The sequence below is a fragment of the Schistocerca gregaria genome, chromosome 1 (genome assembly GCF_023897955.1).
Source record: "Schistocerca gregaria isolate iqSchGreg1 chromosome 1, iqSchGreg1.2, whole genome shotgun sequence".
Classification (NCBI taxonomy): Eukaryota; Metazoa; Arthropoda; class Insecta; order Orthoptera; family Acrididae; genus Schistocerca; species Schistocerca gregaria.
In genome coordinates this window covers 589,234,791-589,259,687 of record NC_064920.1, presented here as the reverse complement: position 1 = coordinate 589,259,687, position 24,897 = coordinate 589,234,791, and the positions used below count along the sequence as shown (strand labels likewise).

The window sequence follows — 24,897 nt, the reverse complement described above, 5'->3', positions numbered from 1 at the left end:
AGTTGCATTTGATCAAGAAAAATCACTTTCTATTTGCCTGGTTTGACCTTCACTGCCAGCACGAATAGTTTCAACAAACACTTTCTTACTTCCCCACAAGCCTTGTGCAGAACCAATCTTCAGAACCTCTTACCTAAAATATTAACACAATTGTAAAATAATCAAAAAATACAGTTCTGAATGAAATTATGCTATTGCTTATTGCTAATATTAGACGACAGGATAATTACTCAGACATAGAATGTTCCAGTGTAGTGATTTTAAAATATTTCACGGTGGAATGGTATAAACAGTGACTTCAAGAAAGAGTTTTATGCATGCAGCAGAATCTGAGACTGTACCTAGAAATTTATGAAATTCTCTGCTTTTACTGTGGATTACATTCTTGACAATGTGCAAAAGAATGACTATTAATTGGTGGAACCGTGTATTTGCACAGGTTATCACTCTGGGAAAAATAATTTCAAAATATTTCAATAATTTATGAAATTATTTAGAAACAATCAACTTTTTCATGTTGATAATGTAACACACAAACAACCACAAACTGTGTGTGTAATGTTAAAACAGCAGGAGAGAGGGGCGGGGATAATTGACAGTAAAACAATAACACTGTGGCAGAATGTAGATGTAGATATGTTTATATATTTTTAACAAGATAAGACATTATATACTAATCATTTGGTCTGACGAATTACACAGCCTTACATATTTTCAATTTCCACTTGTGAAACACACCAACAATCTCACAGCAGTGAAAACTCCTTTTTAGTCCATTTCCTGAGAAGGAAAATCAAGTAATCTCTAGTAATCCATGATGGTACAATATGTTTGATCAACTTTCTTGGTTAAATCCACTAGCTTCTGGTACAGGAAAGAATGCCTGCAAAATTTTAAACATTGTAAATACAATGCACAAATAACGAAACACAATCTTAGTTACATACACAATACACTTACTGTGTTGCTGGTTTGCAAATACATAAATGATCTTGAGGTATTTCAAATATTTCACCCACTCCAGGATCTGTAAAGAAACTCCATGCAATGAATAACTGAGAGAAATAAAATTGGAGTATTGCTAAGTACCCAACTACATTAAATACAATATGTTTAAAAATATCTCTCACAGTGAAATTCAAAATGAAGTTGCCAACAAAATCATACTTTGATAGATATCACACTTGACATCCAAAACACCCTGTCATGCCCCTTTGGAAAATGTGCTTAATTCTCTTGGAAATGATCTACAAACAAACACAGTCAAGCTCTCCATTAGATTTCATTCTCTCTCTAAGATTATGAGCATAGTCCAGAAGCATGTTACCTTAAACACCGACAACATATACTACTAATTTAAACAACTTCAAAGTAACATTCTCTTGTGATATAATATTACACTCATGTGGAAATAAATAACCTTCAACAGAAATCAATAAACTTCAATGTCAGGGCTATAGTTATATATGTTTGACCTGTTGCCTCAGTTGGAAACTGATGAGCCTCTCACAGAAGTAGATGTAGACAGGGCTCAACAAGCTTTCAGCAGCAAATTGAATAAGAAGTGTGCAAAGAGAAAGAAAGTCTTGTTACTGCGTAGTTCGCATGCTAGGGGTGTGGGCCAACTTCTGCAGGATGAATTAGGGTCAGAATACCAGGTCACATGTTTTTTCAAACCTAGTGCTGGACTGGGGCAGGTTACAGAGGATTTAGGTTCACTATGTAGAGGCTTCACTAAGGAAGATATTGTGGTTATTGTGCATGGGCCGGGCAACAGTATTGACAGAGATCCGGGGTACAGCATAGAGTGTGACCTGTCAAATATTGCATCGGCATCGAGTCATACCAGTGTTGGGTTTGTGTCGGTTCTGGAGCGCCACGACCGGCCTCATTTGAGCTCTTCTGTCAGGAGGGTTAATTTGGAGTTGGAACGGCTACTTGGATCTGATGCGGGGTCACACATTGGTGTGGTTCCTGTTGATTCACTCTGTAGGTGGGACTATACTAGACATGGCCTACACCTCAACAAGAAGGGGAAGGGTAAACTGGCTGGGCTGATAGCAGGAAATTTAAAGGGGGGAGGAACTACATCTCATGGTGGTAACTCTTTTTTAGTGTAAGATCAGTGTCCAGTGGGAAACTCAGCCAGGCAAGTACTAAAGATGTTAAAAAAGTTCAAGATACTCACAAAAGTAAAATGAAAAATGTTAGTATATTTCATCAAAATATTGGGGGATTGAAGAATAAAATTGATGAGCTTCTGTTTTGTTTAGAAGATATAGAAACTGAGAATGTAATAGATGTACTATGCCTGTCTGAGCATCATATTGTCACTGATATGCAAAAGGTTAGCATCAATGGGTACAAATTAGCTGCACATGTAAGTAGAGATAATATGACGAGAGGAGGAGTTGCCATATATGTCAAAAGCTTCCACAGCGCAAAACATTTAGAAATTAAAAATTTTTGTGTAGAGCAACATATGGAAACATGTGCCACTGAACTAGAACTAAATGATGGCACTTTCATAATTGTAACAGTGTATAGGTCCCCCTCAGGGAATTTCTAGCTATTTCTAGAAAACTTGGATGCTTTGTTGTGCTATCTGTCAGACAGGCGGAAGCAAATTATCATTTGTGGGGATTTCAATGTTGATTCCCTGAAAGAGTGTGATAGGAAGAATGACCTTGTAGTATTACTCAGTTCTTTCAATTTGAGCTCCGGCATTGATTTTCCTACTCGGATAACAAAGAACAGCAGGACATTGATAGATAACTTTTTTATAGACCAAGATAAGTTTAAGGACATAAATGCTTATCCTGTTGAGAATGGTCTTTCAGATCATGGTGCACAGCTAGTTACAGTACATGGCATAGCTCCATGCAGAATATCAAATCAGAATTTCAAAGCAGTGCGTTCAATTAACAATATAAATACTGCAAACTTTAGGGAAAGACTAAAGGAGCTAGACTGGGATGAAGTGTATATGGAACCCGATGCAAACTTGAAATATAACTTATTTCACGATACATTTTTAAGGGTATTTGAAAATTGTTTTCCCAAGAAAACAGTGAAACATAATTCCAAGAAAACATATAAAAAAACTTTGGCTAACTAAAGGAATAAGAATATCTTGCAACCGTAAAAGAGAACTGTATCTAACAGCAAGAGGGAGTACTGACCCCGAAATTGTTCAATATTATAAAAACTATTGTGCGGTACTAAGAAAAGTTATTAAAAAGTCCAGAAGCATGTGTATCATGTCTGAGATCTGTAACTCTGATAATAAAATTAAAGCAATTTGGAATATTATTGAAAGGGAAACAGGGCAACCAAGAGCACAGGAAGACTTTAGTGCCATAAAACTGAATGACACGTGTACTAACAAACAATCTGAAATTGGAAATATTTTCAATAATCATTTTTTAAATGTTGTGGAGAAAGTAGGATCTAGATCTTCACTAGAAGAGGCAAGGCTTCTAATAAAAGAGGCCATACCTGTGCAGTTTGAAACAACAGTATTTCCACGAACCTCTCCCTCTGAAATCAGTAAAATAATAAACTCACTGAAAAGTAAAAGCTCTTACGGAATTGATAGCATTTCCAGCAAGATACTTAAAGCTTGTTCCCCACAGATAAGTAGGATTCTCAGCCACGTATGTAATTTCTCTTTGGAGCAGGGTGTTTTCCCCGATAGACTGAAATGTGCCATTGTAAAACCATTGCATAAAAAGAGGGATATGTCGGATCTCAACAACTATCGCCCAATCTCTCTTCTGACAGCTCTATCAAAAATTTTTGAGAAAGTAATGTATTCAAGAGTAGCCTCCCATATATGTAAAAATAAAGTACTAACAAAATGTCAGTTTGGTTTTCAGAAAGGCTTTTCAACAGAAAATGCTATATACGCTTTCACTGATCAAATATTAAATGCTCTGAATAACTGGACATCACCCATTGGTATTTTTTGTGATCTCTCAAAGGCCTTTGACTGTGTAAATCATGGAATTCTTTTAGATAAGCTAAGTCATTATGGTTTGAGGGGGGCAGTGCACAAATGGTTTAATTCATACTTAACTGGAAGAATGCAGAAAGTTGAAATAAGTGGTTCATGTAATGTTAATACAACAGCTGATTCCTCAAACTGGGGGGCTATCAAGCACGGGGTCCCACAGGGTTCAGTCTTAGCTCCTTTACTGTTCTTGATATACATTAATGACTTACCATTCCATATTGATGAAGATGCAAAGTTAGTTCTTTTTGCTGATGATACAAGTATAGTAATAACATCCAAAAACCAAGAACTAAGTGATGTAATTTTAAATGATGTTTTTCACAAAATTATTAAGTGGTTCTCAGCAAACGGACTCTCCTTAAATTTTGATAAAACACAGTATATACAGTTCTGTACAGTAAATGGCACAACTCCAGTAATAAATATAGACTTTGAACAGAAGTCTGTAGCTAAGGTAGAATTTTCAAAATTTTTAGCTGTGTCCATTGATGAGAGGTTAAACTGGAAGCAACACATTGATGGTCTGCTGAAACGTCTGAGTTCAGCTACGTATGCTATTAGGGTTATTGCAAATTTTTGTGATAAGAATCTCGGTAAATTAGTTTACTATGCCTACTTTCATTCACTGCTTTCGTATGGCATCATATTCTGGGGTAATTTATCGTTGAGTAGAAAAGTATTCATTGCTCAAAAACGTGTAATCAGAATAATTGCTGGAGCCCACCCACGGTCATCCTGCAGACATCTATTTAAGGATCTAGGGATCCTCACAGTATATATATTCACTTATGAAATTTGTTGTTAATAATCCAGCCCAGTTCAAAAGTAATAGCAGTGTACATATCTATAACACCAGGAGAAAGGATGATCTTCACTATGCAGGGTTAAATCTGACTTTGGCACAGAAGGAGGTAAATTATTCTGCCACGAAAGTCTTTGGTCACCTACCAAACAGCATCAAAAGCCTGACAAATAGTCAACCAACATTTAAAAATAAATTAAAAGAATTTTTAAATGACAACTCCTTCTACTCACTGGCTGAATTTTTAGATATAAATTAAGGGAAGGGAAAAAAAACTAACTTAAGCATTAGTGTCGTGCAATATTTTGTGTAATGTAATATCTTGTACAGACATCTTTCATTAACCTGACACATTCCACATCATTACGAAGTGTCGTATTCATGATCTATGGAACAAGTATTAATCTAATCTAATCTACACAAACTGAACTGAGACCCACCAAGGCCTACATATTTTTCCACACCTTTCACCCTTACAGGTGTTGCAACATCACAGTAAGCCACTATGTTTCCCTCATATCTGTGCAATATCATTTGTACCTTTATGATTTTCATCAGCATAAAGACATTCATACTTCTACATACAAGGGCTGGAACTTAAATAGTGGCAACTGTTTATTCACAACCAATACAAACGAGTTACATGTTTGCACCTGTTACTGTCTTTCAAAGTAGGCATTAGCATTGTGTAGAACCTGTTGCCAGCGATGTGGAAGGCGTAGTATACCATTAGCAGAGCCTGTTCTGTTGATGGTGCGAAAGGAGCTGTCTAAAGTTTTGGTGATTCATATGTTCAACTGTGATGGTGTTATCCTAACACATTATATTCCTCGACAGCAGATTGTCAATCCACAGTATAACTGCGACCAGCTTTGCAAAACAAGCGGTGACACTTTCTATGCAACCCATCCATCATTTTGCACGACACTGCACGGGCGCATACAGCGCAAGCTGTGGCTGCTCTATTTGGTCGATGGGAATGGGAAGTATTGTACCATCCACCATACTCCCCGGACTTAAGTCCTTGTGACTTTGATTTGATTCTGAAGATGAAGGAACCATTTTGTGGCATTCGTTTCAGAACTGTTCCAGAGATTCAACAGGCAGCAGACCGCTCCATTCGCACCACCAACAGAACAGGCACTGCTAACTGTATACTGCACCTTCCACATTGCTGGCAATAGGTTCCACACAATGCTGGTGGCTACTTTGAAAGACAGTAACAGGTGCAAACATGTAACTCTTTTGTATTGGTTGTGAATAAATAGTTAGCACTATTTAAGTTCCAACTCTTGTACTTTAGCCAATCACTGTAGTTTTGTCAGTTAGGTAGTCATGTGTAAGTCAGGTTATGTTATACATAGTGTACCACATTTGTTGTCATTGTTGTTATTGTTGTTGCCATGGTCTTCAGTCCAAAGACTGGTTTGATGCAGTTCTCCAGGCTAGTCTATCCTGTGCAAGCCTCTTCACCCTTGCATAACTACCAGAACCTACATCCACTGGAATGTAGTTACAGTGCCTTTCTCTCGCCCCTGCAATCCTTGCCTTCCACACTCCCTTCCATTGCGAAACTGATGATTTCTTGTGTCTTCTGATGTTTCCTATCAACAAATCACATTTTATTCAAACTGAGTCATAAATGTATTTTATTTTCTGAATCTGAATCGTTATTCAATCCACCAATCTAACCTTCAGAATTTTTCTATAACACCAAATTTTGAAAGATTTTATTCTCTTGTTATCTGAACTGTATATTGACCACATTTTACTTCCAAATAAGGTTACCCACCAGACAGCTACTTTAGAAAAGACTTCCTAACACGTGAAATGATATCAGAGTAGATAAATTCATTTTCAGAAATGCTTTTCCAGCTGTTGGCAGTCTACACATATCCTCGCTATTTTGGTAATATCAGTTATTTAGTTGTGCAAACAGCAAAACACATCTATTACTTTTAGTGTTCCGTTTCATAATCTAATCCCCTCAGCATCACCTTATTTAATTCAAATACCTTTGATTATCCCATTTTACTTTTGTTGATGTTCATCATCATAAATTCATTTTCAGAAATGCTTTTCTAGCTGTTGGCAGTCCACATATATCCTCGCTATTTTGGTAATATCAGTTATTTTGTTGTGCAAACAGCAAAACACATCTATTACTTTTAGTGTTCCATTTCATAATCTAATCCCCTCAGCATCACCTTATTTAATTCGAATACCTTTGATTATCCCATTTTACTTTTGTTGATGTTCATCTTATAATCTCTTTTCAATACAATAGCCATTCCATTCAATTGCTCTTTACAAGTCCTTTGTCATCTCTCTGTCATTGGCGAACCTGAAAGTTTTTGAAGTTTTTATTTCTTTTCCCTGAATTTTAATTTCCTTTCTAAATTTCTCATTGGTCAGACTGAAGAACATCAGGGATAGGTTACAACCCTGCCACAACCCCCCCCCCCCCCAATCAATTATAGCTTTCTTGTCATGCCCTTTGACTTATATAACTGCAGTACGATTTCTGTAGGTGTTGTAAATAACCTTTCATTCCATGTAGTATATCCCTAACAGCTCCAAAATTTCAGCAACCTTATCAAAAGCTTGCTCTAAATCTACAAATGCTTTGAACATGGGTTTACCTTTCTTAAACTGATCTTTGAGAGCTAAGTTCCAGAGCCACTATTGACCAAAACTGATCTTCCCCAAGGTCAGTTCTATCAGTTTTTCCATTCTTCTGTAAATAATTTATGTTAATATTTTGCAACCATGATATATTAAACTGAAGCTTCAATGACTTTCAGCACCTGATATCATTGGAATCAATACATTCTTACTGAACTGTGAGGGTATTTTGCCTGTGTCATACATCTTGCACACCAGGTGGAATGTTTTTGTCATGGCAGGTTTCCAATGACATCAATAATTCTGAGGGAGCGTTATTAACTTCAGGGCCTTTGTCACAACTGGGCCTTTCAGTTCTCTGTCAAATTCTCCTTGCAGTATCGTAGCTTCCATCTCATCTTCACCTCTTTTTCTTTCTATAATACTTTTCTCAGTAGTAAAATTCTCTCAAGCTTCTCGCCACATCAAGTGGTTTAAAATCTAGTCACCCTTGACAATGGCTGAGTACTCGGCCAAAGGCTTCTGGATTTTAAACCACTTGATGTGGCTGCAAGCTCAATTCCCACATGACTGCCTGCCTGATCAACACTAGTGATGCTACTGGAAAAAAAAAATTGTGAAGTTTCTGCAGTGGAGTTTACCAGTGTTCGCAGTTAATGACTGATTATTGAAGGCAAACCATTGTTTGTAACAATACCTTGCAGACAAGCATTTAATGTATGATTTGGTCTGGAAATATGAATTAACAGACAGAGAAAAATGTTTATTTTCATAGTCTTAGTCGTGTATAATATATTAGGAGCAGTTTTAATTATATAGTTTTCATCTTCAAATAAATGGTTATTTATCAGCATCCTCAATCAGAATAAGTTAAAAGAAAATTCAATAGAACAGCCTAGTCAGAGAAAAATGCTTATTTTCATAACCTTAGTCACATATAATATATTAGGAGCAGTTTTAATTATACAATACTCATCTTCAAATCTGAATAATCATAAATGGTGATTTGCCAGTACCCTTTAAAGAAATATAACTCAGTCAGAAGAAGTTAAAAGAAAATTCGATGCACTAGCCTTGTGACAGCTTCTAATGATCCACTACAAAACATAACATCTGAATGAGTTGTTTTATTTAAAAGGTGTTTACATTTTGTGATTTATAATAACTCATATCTGATGATGATCACCGAGTTACCAAAACTAGTCATCATGTATAAAACAGGGTGGTCAGAAACAGTCTGAGAAGCTTGTAAGATAGGTGTTGCAGGGTAGTTGTGCTGAGAAATAATTGTTAAGAGAAAAGTTCAGTTTCTTGTGTCATTTTTTAGCTGACTAGCACTGAAATTTGCCAGTCAGGCCATTGCAAGTGCAAATTTTTGCGGCCCACCAGATACACTTAGTGTCAGTGTTCTCACAGCATAGAGATAGTGCAAAGACTGTTCAGCTTTTGACTCAGTTTTGATCCTTACAATGTCCCATGTCCAATTATTGTATAATTCACTTTGTTGGTTTTAGGGAACCAAACAAAGAACACATTCACTGATAACACCTCTGTTCGGCTACCTGAATATGTGCCAACTTGAATGTTCATTAACACAGAAATGGCACAACATACTGAATATTTTTCTTAACAACTATTTGTTGGTGCAATCTATCCAGCACTGATTAGAGTATATGAGAAATTGTGTCATTCGATCCATAGAGAGCTGGCGAAGGTTCTTGAGAAGATTTGTTCACACAATGTAATTCGAGGAGACTGCATTGGATTGTGTGCAAGAAGATTCATTAATGAGCACTTGTCAGCCTCCCAAAGAATTACATACTTTGGAGAATATGTTGTTGAGAGTACTGGTGGAACAGCTATTACTACACCCCCCTAATAAACAATGTATGTAAGAAATGTGGGCCACATAATTTTGAACACAAAATCACTTTTGTGTGTGTGTGCGTGTGTGTGTGTGTGTGTGTGTGTGTGTGTGTGTGTGTGCGCTTCCAGCCATTCCTTCCATTGTTTCTGAGTTGCTACCAAGCCTACGATTCTGATAGTTTTGTAAGAAATTACCATTTTGAGTGTGTATCTGATTTTTATTAAATGGACATTTTTCATATCACTGTGTCTTTGTTTTGCTTTTACTATTCTGTTCTGTTCAAGGAGTTTTAGCTTCAATCATGATAAATACCACCATGGTTGTGAAGATAACTGTAGCTGTAATTGCAATTTTGATGTTTTGTTTGTTTCAGGTATCTTGTATTTTCTTGCAATTTATTCTGCTGCATGTATTTTAACCCACATACAAGTAGTATCATTCAACTGCACACATTACTACTACTCATTTCAAAGACAAAATTCACTCCTCATTTAAAGGTTAAAATTCACTCAGGTGTGAGAAACTGCATGAAAAATGGAAGCTGCTTGAAAATGACTGCTTGAAAATGACAAACTGCCAAAATTTTAATCACAAGTAATACATACATTAACAGCCATAAGTGGTATTTATCACATTCAAAACTTTTTTAAAGACTGTAAACCATTGCTTCATCAAACTTTAGTTGTAATATAATTTAACTTCCATTATTTCTTCAACTGAAAAGTAGCTTTTTGTTGAAATGAATGTCCTCTTACCAACAGAACTGTGTAAATTATGTACCATGTTCAAAGCAACCAAAGGTAGGTTGCTAGAGTAGGAAGAAGAAGTAAATTCAAAGGTAGTGTTGATAGAATGATTAAATAAGACCAGATGGAATACAGGAAGATTATTAGAAAAAAAGACCAAATAGAATTATTATCAGGACAAATGTTTTAGTGCAGACAAACATAACAAGGAATAAATTCAGGTGGAAGTTCTAATTTACACAAGGAAATTGAAACCAATATTACAGACACCGAGGGATCCTCAGGCAGAATAGCAAGATTACATTAAAATTACATACAAGCTACTGAATGGAAATCATTCTCTTATGCACCAACTTGCCTACTTTCAGTTGAGAAATTAGATGGCCTCTACAAAGACATACAGAGAATGATAAATGATAGCAGACTGCAATACAAAATGATAATGGAACATTCAAATGCAAATTTAGGACAAAATCTACGGCTTGACTCTTCAATGAGCACCTTGGGTGTGGTAACAAAAATGACAATGTTTAGATGTCATTCGATCTTTCAGAAAAGAAGAATGTTTTTGTCTTTGACATAGTCTTTAAAAAGAAAAACAAATGAAAAGTGGAAAATCCAGGATGGAATGTAAAAATATGAAAAGAAAAGCTGCTAATCACCATACAGAGAAGATGCTGAGTCGCAGATGGGCACAACAAAAAGACTGCCACAAATAAACCTTTGAGCCAGTAAGGCCTTCATCAAAAATAGAAGACACACACACGTGCATGACTGCAGTCTCAGGCAGCTGAAGCCACACTGCCACATTGTTACAAATGAAAACAGGACTTTGAAATGTCCAAATGGAATTCACAGTAAAAATAGATAAAAACAGAAAGAAACAGGTTCATAGGAATAGGCTCATCAGCAGGATAAGGTGGTACATAAGATTAAATTAAGCAGTAATTTCAGCACCTCATAATATGCCACTTACTTAGAAAGGGATGGACGGGTTATTTATTTTTTAAAATAAGTACTTAAGCACACATCAAAATATGTTTCAAGCACAAAAACGTTAAGAGCAAAGAATATCACACATGGAATAAGACTACTGTTAAAGAGAATACAAAGGTTCTATGTAGACAATAAAAGAAACAATTATGAAAAGGAAAGTTGCCACTCACTGTATAGCAGAGATGAGGAGGCATAGGCACAACAAGAAGGCTCTTACAATTATAGCTTTCGACCATTAAGGCCTTTGTCAACAATAGACAAAACACACACACACACACACACACACACACACACACACACACACACACACACACACACAAATCGCAACTCGCACACTGCAAACAGCAGCACCAGTGCATGGTGGGAGTGGCGACTGGGTGGGGGTAAGGAGGATGCTGAAGTGGGAGGGGTAAGGATAGTATGGAGGGTGTGGTGTACAGTGAAAGCTGCAGGTTAGATGGAGGGCAGGGGAGAGTGGGGGAGAGGGGGGGGGGGGCGGTGGAGAAATTCTGTTCATTTTCCCAAGTATCTGTGCCCTTTCATTGCTTCTCTTTCTCCACTTATTTATCTGTAGAGTTTCTCACTGTAAAAATTTAGCTATTTCATAGTGTTGTTTTATTTTGACACTTCTATTCAACACTTCCAATTTATTTTCTACTAATTGTATTCTCTAGTTAATATATGTATTCCAATGTAAAGATGCATGTAACTGTGATAAGTAAGCAAGTTATTAAAAAAAACTTTTACTCATATTTCAGAGTTATGACACATTACCTGCAGATGGAACAGGTACAAAATGAAACTGCAATCTTAGTGGTGAAACAAGAGTAGATTTTGTTTCTGCAAAGCTTATTATTTGAATTTGCAAATGAGGGAGCATCTGCAAGAATTTTTGATGGAGACTTTTTAACTCTGGAGAATCTGTAAAGAGATAGATCAAGTCAGCACAGATCATGATCAGTAAACATTACAGTTACACAGGTACAAATGCTTCAACATATGTAAAGAGCAATAAATTATATACCGGCCTTATTTGGGTAAAAAAAGGAGTAACACAATTCTTAAAATTGCAAAGAAATAGAGTGGCTGGAACCCGCAACACTCATCCTGGGGTCTGAGTGACCTGCCCCTCATTTCACTTTCACCAACTGCTACAACATACATTATATTTCCTTCACAGTCAATTGTTTGCCATGAGAATGTTGTTTTAGTGCTGCATTTCCTCATACAAATTGTATTATTGTACAAAGAAGAACTGTATCCTGATGTCTGGGAGTTAAGTGTTCAATCTTCTCTGCTGCCAGCTGCAAGGAGATCACCTCCAAATCCAGCTGCTGGCTTTTATAAATGATATAAAGAAAAACAATATATGTAAAACAAAAATGCTTATAGTGGAATGAATGTGAGAAACTGCATGTATACAGCAATCAATCTGTCACCTAAGGAAATATAGCATCACTTCTAGCAACAGGACATAATTTGTTTTTATTGTCAGATCTAACATAAGTATCTGCACACACTACAACTAAGATACAAAAATGCGAACAAGTCTTTGTGTGTATGAAATTGATGAGAAAGATAAATGATTTGGTAATATAACACTTTACCTTTTCTTAGCTCTTGTACTTCAACCGATGGCCACAGTAGAATCTGCATGGCTTGTGTAAGCTCTGCAAGTGGTGAACCCAAGTGTGGCACACTGTAGAAAGCTATGCCTTTAGTTTTATAACAAATATTTCTATCTCCACTCTCCCAAGCTGCAACGAAGATAATCACAGTATCTTACAAAAAATTAACTTAATATTCATCTCCTATCCAATATCTATCTATTTATGTTGTCAATCTGTATAACCTCTTGTTTAAGGTCTCACACTTAATCAAGAGTGCCCATATGATATTTTGTAAGGGGTAGGGGGGGGGGGCAGTTACACTTGGGTAATGGAATATTTTTAATATCTTGTAAGATGAATTAACTTAATATTTATCTCTTTTTCCAATATCTTTCTATTTATGTTGGTCATGTATATGTCTACTACAGAAGTGGGAACACAGTCAACTGAGGCATGTGAATATTAAATACAGTTTCACATGACAGCTGTATAATGAAGGACATCTGAATGTTCAATACATTTACGCCAAGGAACAAGTGGCAGATATTTTAACAAAAGCAACTACAAGTGTATAGTTCAATATGGTGTGACTGTAGATGAAGATAGTGGAATTTGCAGATATTTAATGAAATTATTAAATTAAGGGGGGATGTTGAAGTAGTGACAATTTAATAATTATGCTCTGATTTATTTTCTCTTTTTTCTCTCTCTCTCTCTTTCTATTTTATCTTCTGTCTGTATCTTGTTTTCATGGTTTTACTGTGGCTGTAATAGTGCTGTGATAAGTAATAATTTGATATTACTAATTTAAATACTTGGTAATGTCTAGCAATAACAACAAACGTGAAAACCATTCTACACTGACGATGAGATACCAGGTGTAGACGTACAAAACCGGAATTTGATTGCAATTATTGCACATTTATTGCTTGAAACTGATAGGCAATATTTTATACATAGCTATTTATACATTTCTCCCAACTCTCTGGCAGGCTATGGATGCTATACAAAGAAAATAGTTCTTCTTTTGAAGCGAACCACTCAGTGAGTCATTTTCATATGAATTGAAGCATTGTTCAGTGAGAATATGCCCCAGTGTTGCTGATAGATGATAATCTAAAGGAGCCAAATCTGGTTGCTGTTAGTAGCGATCAGTATTAATGGTTTCACCAGGCTTAAGCAGCTCACATTAGATGACACCCTTCTGCCCCCCCCCCCCCCCCCACCCCCAAAGTGATTTGATCTTGCAGTGGATGTCACAGGTTTGCCTGGATTCACCCATCATTTACGACACTTACGATTCTCAAAATATATCTATTTTTCATCGCCTATAACTATTCGATGGAGGAATGACTTGCTTTAGTATTTGGCGAGCAGTGTTACACTAGTGGTCTTTCAATTTGCTTGCTGTCTTTCATTCAGTTCATGTGGAACCCATTTTCCCACTTTCTGCAAATTTTACACAGCTTTCAACCAAAGAGAAATGGCTTTCTGCATCACATTCAATTGTTCCATGAGTTCCTGTTGAGTTTGACTATCATCTTCAGACAACAAGGCCTGTCATTCATTGTCTTTGAATTTTTTTGGTGGTTTCCCATGCTCATTGTTTCTTATGTCAAAATCACCACTTTGGATTTTTTTGAACCACTCGAAACACTGTGTTTTCCCAAGAGCATGTTCGCCAAAAGCTTCGACAAGCATTCAATGGGATTCTGCAGCAGTATTCTTCAAATGATAACAGGAAATCAATGGTGTCTGCAAATTGTAGTTCATAGGTACAAAACTCAACATGTTTACAGGTTTGAAACAGATACCGATGAATGGAACTTGGGTTACTGTATGTTGACATTCGTCGTCAGCCATTACAGGGAGCACTGCAGACACAGCCTCATGGGCCCTACACTGACGGCTAGCACCATCATAGGGAAATTCCAGTTACATACTTCTACACCTGGTATATGATGGGAATAACTATGAGAGATTGGAAGAAAACATGCAGGGACACCAGAGACATATGCAGCTGACTACTTTAATGAACAGAAAGCCTGAAGATGACGATTATCCAACAGTGAATGTAAATGCCCAGTTCTTGGAAAAGGTACAAGTCACATCCTTCAACAAGAAGGAAAGCAGAAGTGATCCACAAAACTACCATCCAATATCCTTGACATCAACTTGTTGTAGAATCTTAGAACATATCCTGAGCTCAAACATAATGAGGTACCTTGAACAGAATGGATTTTGAAAACATCGAGCATGTAAGCCCAACCCGTACTTTTCTCATGTGACATACTGAAAGCCTTGGATCAAGGAAATCAGGTAGATGCTGTATTTCTTGAATTCCGAAAAGAATTTGACTCGGCATCACACCTGCATTAATGTCAAAAGTACAATCATATAAAGTATCAAGTGAAATTTGTGACTGGATTCTGGAAGGGAGAACGTTGCATGTTATCTTGGATGGAGAGTCATCGTCAGATGTAGAAGCAACTTTGGATGTGCCCCAGGGAAGTATATTGGGACTGTTGCTGTTCATGTTGTATATTAATTCCCTTGCAGACAGTATTAATAATAAAATAAGGCTTGATGCAGTTATCTATAATGAAATACTAACTGAAAGAAGCTGTATAAATATTTAGTCAGATGTTGATAATATTTGAAAGTTGTGCAAAGATTGGCAGTTTGCTTTAAATTTTCAGAAAACATACATTGTGCAGTTAACAAAACAGAAAAATGTAATATCCTATGACTATAACATCAATGAGTCACTGTTGGCTCCTGGCCAATGCCTGGGTGGAACACTTTGTAGAGAAATGAAATGAAATGATCACATAGGTTCAGTTCTGGATTAAGCAGGAGGTAGACTTCAAGTTTATTGGTAGAATATTGGAGAAGTGCAACCAATTTACACAGGAGATCACTTACAAATCACTTGTGCGAGCAGTTTTAGAATATTGCTCAAGTGTGTGGGATCTGTACCAGACAGGACTAACAGAGGATATTGAACATTTACAGAGAAGAGCAGCACGAACGGTCACAGGTTTCTTTAATCCATGGGAGAGTGTCACAGAAATACCGAAGGAACTGAATTGGAAGACTCATGAAGATGGACATAAGCTATATCGAGAAAGTCTATTAACAAAGTTCCAAGAACCGGCTTTAATCGATTACTCCAGGAACATACTACAACCCTCTATGTATCATTCACTTAAGGATTGTAAGGAAAAGCTTAGAATAATTTCTGCATGCACAGGAGCATTCAATTATTCTTCCTGTGCTCCATAAGTAAATGGAACAGGAAGAAACCCTAATAACTGAAACAATGGAATGAACACACTATCATGCCTCATAGTGGTTTGCCGAGTATAAAAGTAGATGTGGATCCAGATGAACTTTAAGCATTGCCAATGAAATAGTAACTCTGTCAGAGACAGCAACTGATGTGGCCGATTAGTTGTAAAGATTAGAAAGTCTCTTGAAAACAGATTATAAATATAAATAATGAATACCAAGTGTAACCTATTAAATGAGGCGATGCTGATGGAATTAGATTAAAAAATGAAACGCTAAAAGTTGTAGGGTAACAGCAAAATAAGTGACAAGTGCATAAGTTTATAGGACATATACTGCAGAGCACAATAACAAGAACAGCTTTCCTCAAAAAGAGAAATATGTTTGTTTGGTTAGTTAAATATTCCATAGATCATTTGAATGATTCTTTTATCAAAATTGTGTGGAACAAGCCAGTTAATAGGATATCTGTACATGATAGTCATGTTGCCATTAATGAATACATTATTTTTTAGTCCTACTCTTACAATAAGATTTGAAAACTCGGTCTCTCTCTTTCTCTCTTCTTTCCAGGCCACCAGTACTTAAATACAAATTCATCCACAGAATAGAAGGAGTTGTCCAGGAGAAATGATTTAAGGTCAGATTTTAAACTTGCTTTGCTACCTGTCAGATATTTTATACTCTTGGGCAACTGATCAAAAATTTTTCTTTCTGCAACTTGCATCTGTTTGCATAGAATATAAATGTAGGTGTTTGGCTGTGTCTTCTGAAAGTGTTTGGATAGTAATCTTACATGCAAATGAAATGTGGATAATTAACAGAATAGACATGAAGAGTACAGAAGCTTTGAAATGTGATACAACACAAGAATTCTGATAATTAAGTGGGTATATATAGTAACTAATGACTGTGTCATTGGTTAATTTAGTAATGAAAGGAAGGTTGCGCATTACTGTAGAGGAAGACCCAAGGCTTCAATACAGTCAGCAGGTTCAAATGCATGTAAGGTGTCGTAGTTAAGCATAAGTGAAAAGACTTGCACTCATAGGACTACCAAGGAGAGCTGTGTCACACCACTTCAGACAGATGGCAACAACAACAAGCAGAAAACTGTCTCTTTCTGTTGTTTGTAGAGCCCTCACTCAGGTTCCTAATTATCGAGATCATTTTACACTCTCATTAATTACAAACAATTAATTTCACCGCTTTATTTGAAAAACTTGTAATTATAACTCTCATAGATATCAGAATATATTTAAGCTAAAGCACATTAACAATTCTAATGTATTGGATTGTACAGTCTCTATAATGATGACATACCAATTTTTCTCATGGAATCAACGGGTACAAAACTTTTTTAAATCCACTCAGCTTCTACTATTTTTATCATATGATTTTGCTTCTTTACAATTTGTCTATTCTTTATGCACTTCTATCATATGTATAAAAGCATTTTTTCTCATCGCTTATTATTTAAAAAAATATTTTTATACTCATCATATTATGTATTAACATTTGGCAGCTTCAGAAGCACCTGATAATGGCCTCCTTAAATCTGAAACTGGTCATGTGGACTTAATAAAGCTCTAGTTAAGAAACTGGGGTGGTTTTCATTAACTGAACAATAGTTGCAGAATCAGCATCATCCAAACAACAACTATCATTTCTCCTTCCACTTTTACCATGTTTGAATGGTGTGCTGGAAGACTGAGTGTTGATAAGCTCTTGTATTGAATCAATTATCCATAATTGTATCACTGTGATTATTCCATGGGATACAACTAGGAGGAAGGAATACTTTTCTTGACTCTTCTTGAAACATATATTTTCATACAGACTATTGTTTTTAAATATATCAGTATATGTTGAGTAGAAGGCAAGAATTCTACGGCAATAACAAAGTAGTTCCAGCTACAAGATGCAGCTGCATATACTCCACATATATTTCATGGCAAGGTAAATACAGAAATCTGAAATAAACGCACCTCTCACAAGGATTTTTTTCACAAGCAATCCTCCCATCGAGTGAGTAACCCAAATAACAGGTCGCTGACCGACTCCAGCGAGCTTTAATTTCTCCATAATTTCTTCACTTCTGTCATCCAGTGTACACCTGTAACCAAAATGAGCTACGAGTAATCACCAGGTAAGGTTATAATAGTAGAATATGGCAATGGAATGTACTTGGTGGAAAACAAATAATGGAAGTAGCTAAGATAAAACTCACCATATAGTTGAGATGATAAGTGAGACATAGACCCTATAATGAATCACAGTTACAATTGTTCAATTCAAACAAATACCTGGGTGTAACACTTTGTAGTGATATGATATGCAATGATCACACATGCTCCGTCATGGGAAAGGGTAAAGCATGTGCTAGACTTCGGTTTATTGGTTGAATACTGGGGAAATCCAATCAGTCTTCATAGCAGATTCCTCACAAATCTCTTGTGTGACCCATCCTAGAATACTGCTCAAGCGCATGGGACTCATACCAAATAGGACTAATAGAGGATATCGAACATGTAGAGAGGATGGCAGCAGAAATGGTCATAGGTTTGTTTGATCCATGGGAAAATTGTGCTTAAGAAACTGAACAGGCAGACTCTTGAAGATAAAAGTAAACTATCTTAAAAAGTTTTAAAAACCAGCTTTAAATTATGACACTAGGAATATACTACAACCCCCTACTGTAGTGATTTGAGAATTTCTGTGTAAATTCTAGAACCACTCAGCCTTCTACCATCTTCAACACACAATATTCTAGATACGAGTGTGGGATGGTAAAATCCTACCTACTGAACATCGTGTTTGTGTGTGCAGGTTTAAAATCAGTCGCGGGAAGAAAGTAGACATGGTGGTCGAATGGTACCGGCAATTACCTGTCGTACAATCCACAGATGTGTTAGTGAGTGTGTAAGGAAGAACCATGGAGTTTTTATGCCACTCTGTGCTTATTGTGTCACTGACTATTGTTATGTGAAACAAGAACATTTGAAAAAGTACTATTGTGGACTCTTGACTCAGCCTTAGTAGAGGCAAGATGTAATTTCTGAGTCATTTTAAGAAAGTTATGGCAGTCAAGCCAACTTTCTTTTAACTGTAACTCATTTTGTTTCTAATGTTCGACGGTACGAGGTACTTAACAGAAAGTTGCACATGTATGTTGAAAGTGTGAATTATGTTGTGCATGAAAGTCAAATACATCGTTAACGGACGAAAAGGAAAGTTTGTATGTCTACTTTCTCACTTTAAGATGTCACAAAATGTTAGACTATGGTGACCTGTGTGAAAGGACTGAGAAAACAGGAATTTTAAATCAAAAATGAGGAAAGAAGGTGGTATGTGTTGCCATAGCAACCAAACATAATAAGACAAGGAAATTACTCCGAGACATTGGAATATGTTTAAGTATCCAATGAAGCAAAATTTGAAAGGAAATACTGCAAAGAAATGAAAAACTTACAATGATAAAAATATTGAAGAAGATTTTGACATATTTGTCTAAGAAGAAGAAAGAACACTTCAACCAAGAAGATCCAGTGTGGTGAGTATACAGCTCTCACAAACGTCACAGGGACACAGACGCAGAAACCAACTGCATCCAACACCGCTGGCACCAGCTGCTGTTCACCGGTGCTGTTCTGCCTCCACATCCGCTCACCTATGCTACGAGAATTCTATGCCGGGTGGGCGTGAAACAACACTCCATTACTTTAGTAGGAAGTCGTACCAAATACTATTGAGTGAACTTTTATTGTGTCATATTTAAAGTTAGCTTTAATTGCTTACTAGGACTAAAGCATATAAAAGTATGGAGAATATACAAGTTGGGGACACTCAAGACCTGGCTACGATCATGAAAGTTAGCAAAGAGGTGTGTGACAGGGCTGAGTTGGTAAATTTAATCGAAGTGCGAAGTGTGACTCTAAGTAAAGAACTAAGCTTAGTAAATTTTCAATTAAATACCCAGACTGAAGCTTTAAATGCCCAGAGTGAAGGTTTAAATGCCCAGAGGAAAACTCTAAATATTCAAATGACAAATTTGGGTTTGTTAAGTGCCAAGGTCGACTCTCAAAGCAAAGAATTTAGTAATCTGCGGGAAGGCATGGGTACTTTGAAGACTGAGTCTGACGCTAAAAGAACTACAGTAAACAATTTAAAAGTAGATCTACTAAGTGAGTTGACAGACTCTTTCACTACTCATATAAATCATATGTTTACCAACCTTAGTCAGAAACAGAATGATACCTTTGAGGATTTGTCAAAAAAGTTAGAACTTAATATTGAGAACAAATGTAATAATGTAGAATCCAAACTTATTGAAAAGTTAGGCTCTTTTGAAAATGTGTACAATATTAAGTGTAATGATGTAAGACATGGGTTGTATACTTAGCAAGGGAGTGTAGATAAGGAGAATGAGTTAATACCAATCATTCAGTCACAAATTACAGGTGTTAGTATGCGGGAAGACAATTTAGAAAGGAATTTCAAAGAGAAAATAGCTAACTGATATTATAAATGCAATTAGTTTGGAGGAACAATCTGGGGAAATTATAGATCGAAAAGTTACCAAGAGAATAGCATCCGGGAATGTATCGCCTATTCCTTCTTCTGAACTTCATGATACCAGGAAGAGTATAGTAGACCTGTGGAGAGAATTTAAGCTTATTCAAAACAAAGTAGGAAAAAGGGTAACTCCACCTAATGTGGTATTAACTAGTGGAGCAGGGAATGATTTACAATGGGGAGCTAATTCATGGTTATCTAGTCAATTCTCTAAATTTAAGCAGGATGGAGATGTACATCCGACCCATTTCTTAAAAAGGTTTAACCAAGCATTATCAAAAAATTGGAAGGATTCTATGAAGATCGAATTTGCTGTCGGGTACCTCCTCGGGGAAGCCTCAGAATGGGATACAGTAAATATTGATAATTTTTCCCCTTGGGAGGACTTTCAAAAGAAATTTAAAGAAAATTACTGGTCTGCCAGTGCAGATCCATGGGACCTGGGCAAGTCATCTATCCCCCCAGGGATGTTAATATTCTGAGTTAAAGGACAGCGTACAACCGTCAGCTCCCGAGTTGTTTCTGGTGTTTCTTCCAAAATAGTTTTCTGTAATCTTCTTAAAAAAGAAAACCAAATATAACCATAAAATAGAGAATGGAAAAAAAGTGATGTCCAGATGAAATAAGTTGAATAGAGCATTACATTTATGGAAAATATAATATGATGTGACTAGCAGAACAATCTGACCACAATTTATTGGTTATGAACTGTAGATTAAAACTGAAGAAACTAAAAAAGGTGGGAATTTAAGGAGATGGGACTCGGATAAATGTTAAATAAAGCTGACTAAACAAGAGGTTGTACTGAGTTGCAGGGAGAGCATAAGGGAACAATTGACAGGAATGGGGGAAAGAAATACAGTAGAAGAAGAATGGGTAGCTTTAGGGATGAAATAGTGAAGACAGCAGAGGATCAAGTAGGTAAAAGATCGAGGGCTAGCAGAAATCCTTGGGGACAGAAGATATATTGAATTTAATTGATGAAAGGGGAAAATATAAAAATGAAGTAAATGAAGGAGGCAAAAAGGAATACAAACGTCTCAAAAATGAGATCGACAGGAAGTGCAAAATGGCTAAGCAGGGATGGCTGGAGGACAAATGTAAGGATGTAGAGGCTTATCTCACTAGGGGTAAGATAGACACTGCCTACAGGAAAATTAAAGAGACCTTTGGAGATAGGAGAACTTGTATTAACATCAAGAGCTCAGATGGAAACCCAGTTCTAAGCAAAGAAGGGAAAGCAGAAATGTGGAAGGAGTATATAAAGGGTCTATACAAGGGCGATGTAGTTGAGGACAATATTACGAAAATGGAAGAGGATGTAGATGAAGATGAAATGGGAGATACGATACTGCGTGACAGAGCACTGAAAGATCTAAGTCGAAACAAGGCTCCGGGAGTAGACAACATTCCATCAGAACTACTGACAGCCTTGGGAGAGCCAGTACTGACAAAACTCTACCACTTGGTGAGCAAGATGTATGAGACACACTTCAAGAAGAATATAATAATTCCAATCCCAAAAAAATGAAGGTGTTGACAGTTGTGAAAATTACTGAACTATCAGTTTAATAAGTCACAGTTGCAAAATACTAGCATGAATTCTTTACAGGCGAATGGAAAAACTAGTAGAAGCCGACCTCGGGGGAAGATCAGTTTGGATTCCGTAGAAATATTGGAACACGTGAGGCAATACTGACCTTACGACTTATCTTAGAAGAAAGATTAAGGTATGGCAAACCTACATTTCTAGACTTCGAGAAAGCTTTTGAAAATTTTGACTGGAATACTCTCTTTCAAACTCTAAAGTTGGAAGGGGTAAAATCCAGGGAGCGAAATGGTATTTACAATTTGTACAGAAACCAGATGGCAGTTATAAGAATAGAGGGGCACGGAAGGAAAGCAGTGGTTGGGGAGAGTGTGAGACAGGGTTGTAGCCTCTCCCCAGTGTTATTCAATCTGTATATTGAGCAAGCAATAAAGGAAACAAAAGAAAAATTTGGAGTAGGTATTAAAATCCATGGAGAAGAAATAAAAACTTTGAGGTTCGCCGATGACATTGTAATTCTGTCAGAGACAGCGAAGGACTTGGAAGAGCAGCTGAACGGAATGGACAGTGTCTTGAAAGGAGGATAAAAGACGAACATCAACAAACGCAAAATGAGGATAATGGAATGTAGTCAAGTTAAATCGGGTGATGCTCAGGGAATTAGATTACGAAATGAAACAGTTAAAAGTAGTAAAGGAGTTTTGCTATTTGGGGAGAAAAATAACTGATGATGGTCAAAGAAGAGAGGATATAAAATGTAGACTGGCAATGGCAAGGAAAGTGTTTCTGAAGAAGAGAAATTTGTTAACATCGAGTATAGATTTAAGTGTCAGGAAGTTGTTTCTGAAAGTATTTGTATGGAGTGTGGCCATGTATGGAAGTGAAACATGGACAATAAATATGTTGGACAAGAAGAGAATAGAAGCTTTAGAAATGTGGTGCTACATAAGAATGCTGAAGATTAGATGGGTAGATCACATAACAAATGAGGGGGTATTGAATAGAATTGGGGAGAAGAGGAGTTTGTGGCACAACTTGACTAAAAGAAGGGATCGTTTGGTAGGACATGTTCTGAGGCATCATGGGATCACCAAATTAGTATTGGAGGGCAGTGTGGAGGGTAAAAATCGTAGAGGGAGACCAAGAGATGAATACACTAAGCAGATTCAAAAGGATGTAGGTCGCAGTAGGTACTGGGAGATGAAGAAACTTGCACAGGATAGAGTAGCATGGAGAGCTGCATCAAATCAGTCTCAGGACTAAAGACCACAACAACAACAAGAAGCTGAACAACTGTTATACCATAGTGTATAGATTTTCTATTTTGTACAGAGTATTTTATACCTTTTATGAGATGTGCTATAGATGGGAGGGTTTGAATAAATTTTGAAAGGGGTGGGTATTACAGCTAAAAGCATGGTTTACAAGAACAGGTAAAGCATGACTAACACAAAACACACATGACACCTTTCAAACAACCGTTACAAACAAGTGTGTCTGATTCTTCTTCATTTGCCATTTCCATAGGGTGGCTGGGATTTCCTTTTGTGACCTCGAGGGTAAAGGTGGGACAAGTCTGTTCTGTAGGAGACGATTTGACGCCAAACCTCCTCCAGCGTCTTACTCAAGTACCTGAGAGGTACAGATCCTGGGGAAGGGGGGTAGGAAAGGTTTCCTCTCTTTGGGGATATCTTCTTTCTCTTCTTTGATCCTAAAAACCACATTTAATTTTTCTTTTCTTACTTCTCATCTTGAGGACCTGTCTATTTTTTCCCTCTTTCCATATTCATAAGCCTTCTATTGCTGAAGCTCCACCTTATTTCCATGGTTACTAATAACCTACATCTTATCTTTAGATAAGAAGGCCGAAAAATCAGATTACACGAACACACATCCACATATACACAAATATACACTTCTACACAAACATTAAATCATATAAAACAAAGCCTGTCACAATTTGAGAACTGCCAGGTGTTGTGGGGGAAAAGGTGTGTACATAGGGAATTATGCGCACATATATTTGGAATTAAGATGGTTCTACATCAAATATACATAAGAAGAGGAGCACATACATAATGAGCAACTATAAAGTAGTAATGAGTAATGGATAAATAAGAGAGAGGCGTAAGCAAAGAAAGAAAATGAAAGTAGGCGCAGAATTAGTCAGGTTGATCACTAAGCAATGTCAGTGCAGTAAAAACTCTGGTAAATTGAAGGATAGCGGTAGGTAAGTAGTATATATAGACATAATATCTATTGAAAGTATAAAAGTTCATAATTAGAGGAGGACCCTAGGAGTGAATGATGTATTAAAGAATGAATGTGAAGTTTAAAATAGATTTATATTTTTACCAGAAGATACTTAACTATGGTATACATAGAAATGCATATTAGGGTAAAGAACAGTGAGGCCTACTCAGAAAGGATAAGGGCGACGTACGTGGCATTCACTAAGTGTAAAGGGCAGATGTATCTGCATGGAGAAAGAACGATCTGTGGCCTAAAAAATTAGAGATGTTTTGTAAGGGGCATACCTACCAGAATAGAAAGAGGAAGTGCTCTCATAAGGTCAACCCACAAGCAAGGAATAGGTGCTGATCCTAGGAGAACGGGACAGTATCATGACAAAAGTCACAAATTTTATAGGAAATATTCTGGAAAGTGTAAATTCTATGAATGACTAGCATTATTATGTTTTGTGAAAGTATATGAGTGTCAAAAGAACACTTTCATTTCACCCATAGTTCCTCCAATCTTCAACTAATGAAAAAGTACATTCTAGGAAAAAGGTAGTACAAAAAAATAAGAATGGAAAATA

At 36.7% G+C, this 24,897-nt stretch overlaps 1 protein-coding gene across 5 annotated transcripts in view; it reads right to left on the bottom strand.

Moving 5' to 3' along the window:
• Positions 1-625: 625 nt before the first annotated feature.
• LOC126357426 (protein SERAC1) overlaps positions 626-24,897 on the bottom strand; it is a 252,691-nt gene continuing 228,419 nt past the window's right edge. For all 5 annotated transcript variants that reach the window (XM_050007456.1, XM_050007458.1, XM_050007457.1 and 2 more), the window contains 5 exons: positions 17,941-18,068; positions 12,659-12,808; positions 11,826-11,972; positions 961-1,027; positions 626-883 (listed from right to left, as the gene is read on the bottom strand). In XM_050007456.1, coding sequence (XP_049863413.1) covers positions 805-883; positions 961-1,027; positions 11,826-11,972; positions 12,659-12,808; positions 17,941-18,068 — 571 coding nt within the window. In that variant the 3' untranslated portion in view covers positions 626-804. The remainder of the gene's footprint in view (positions 884-960; positions 1,028-11,825; positions 11,973-12,658; positions 12,809-17,940; positions 18,069-24,897) is intronic.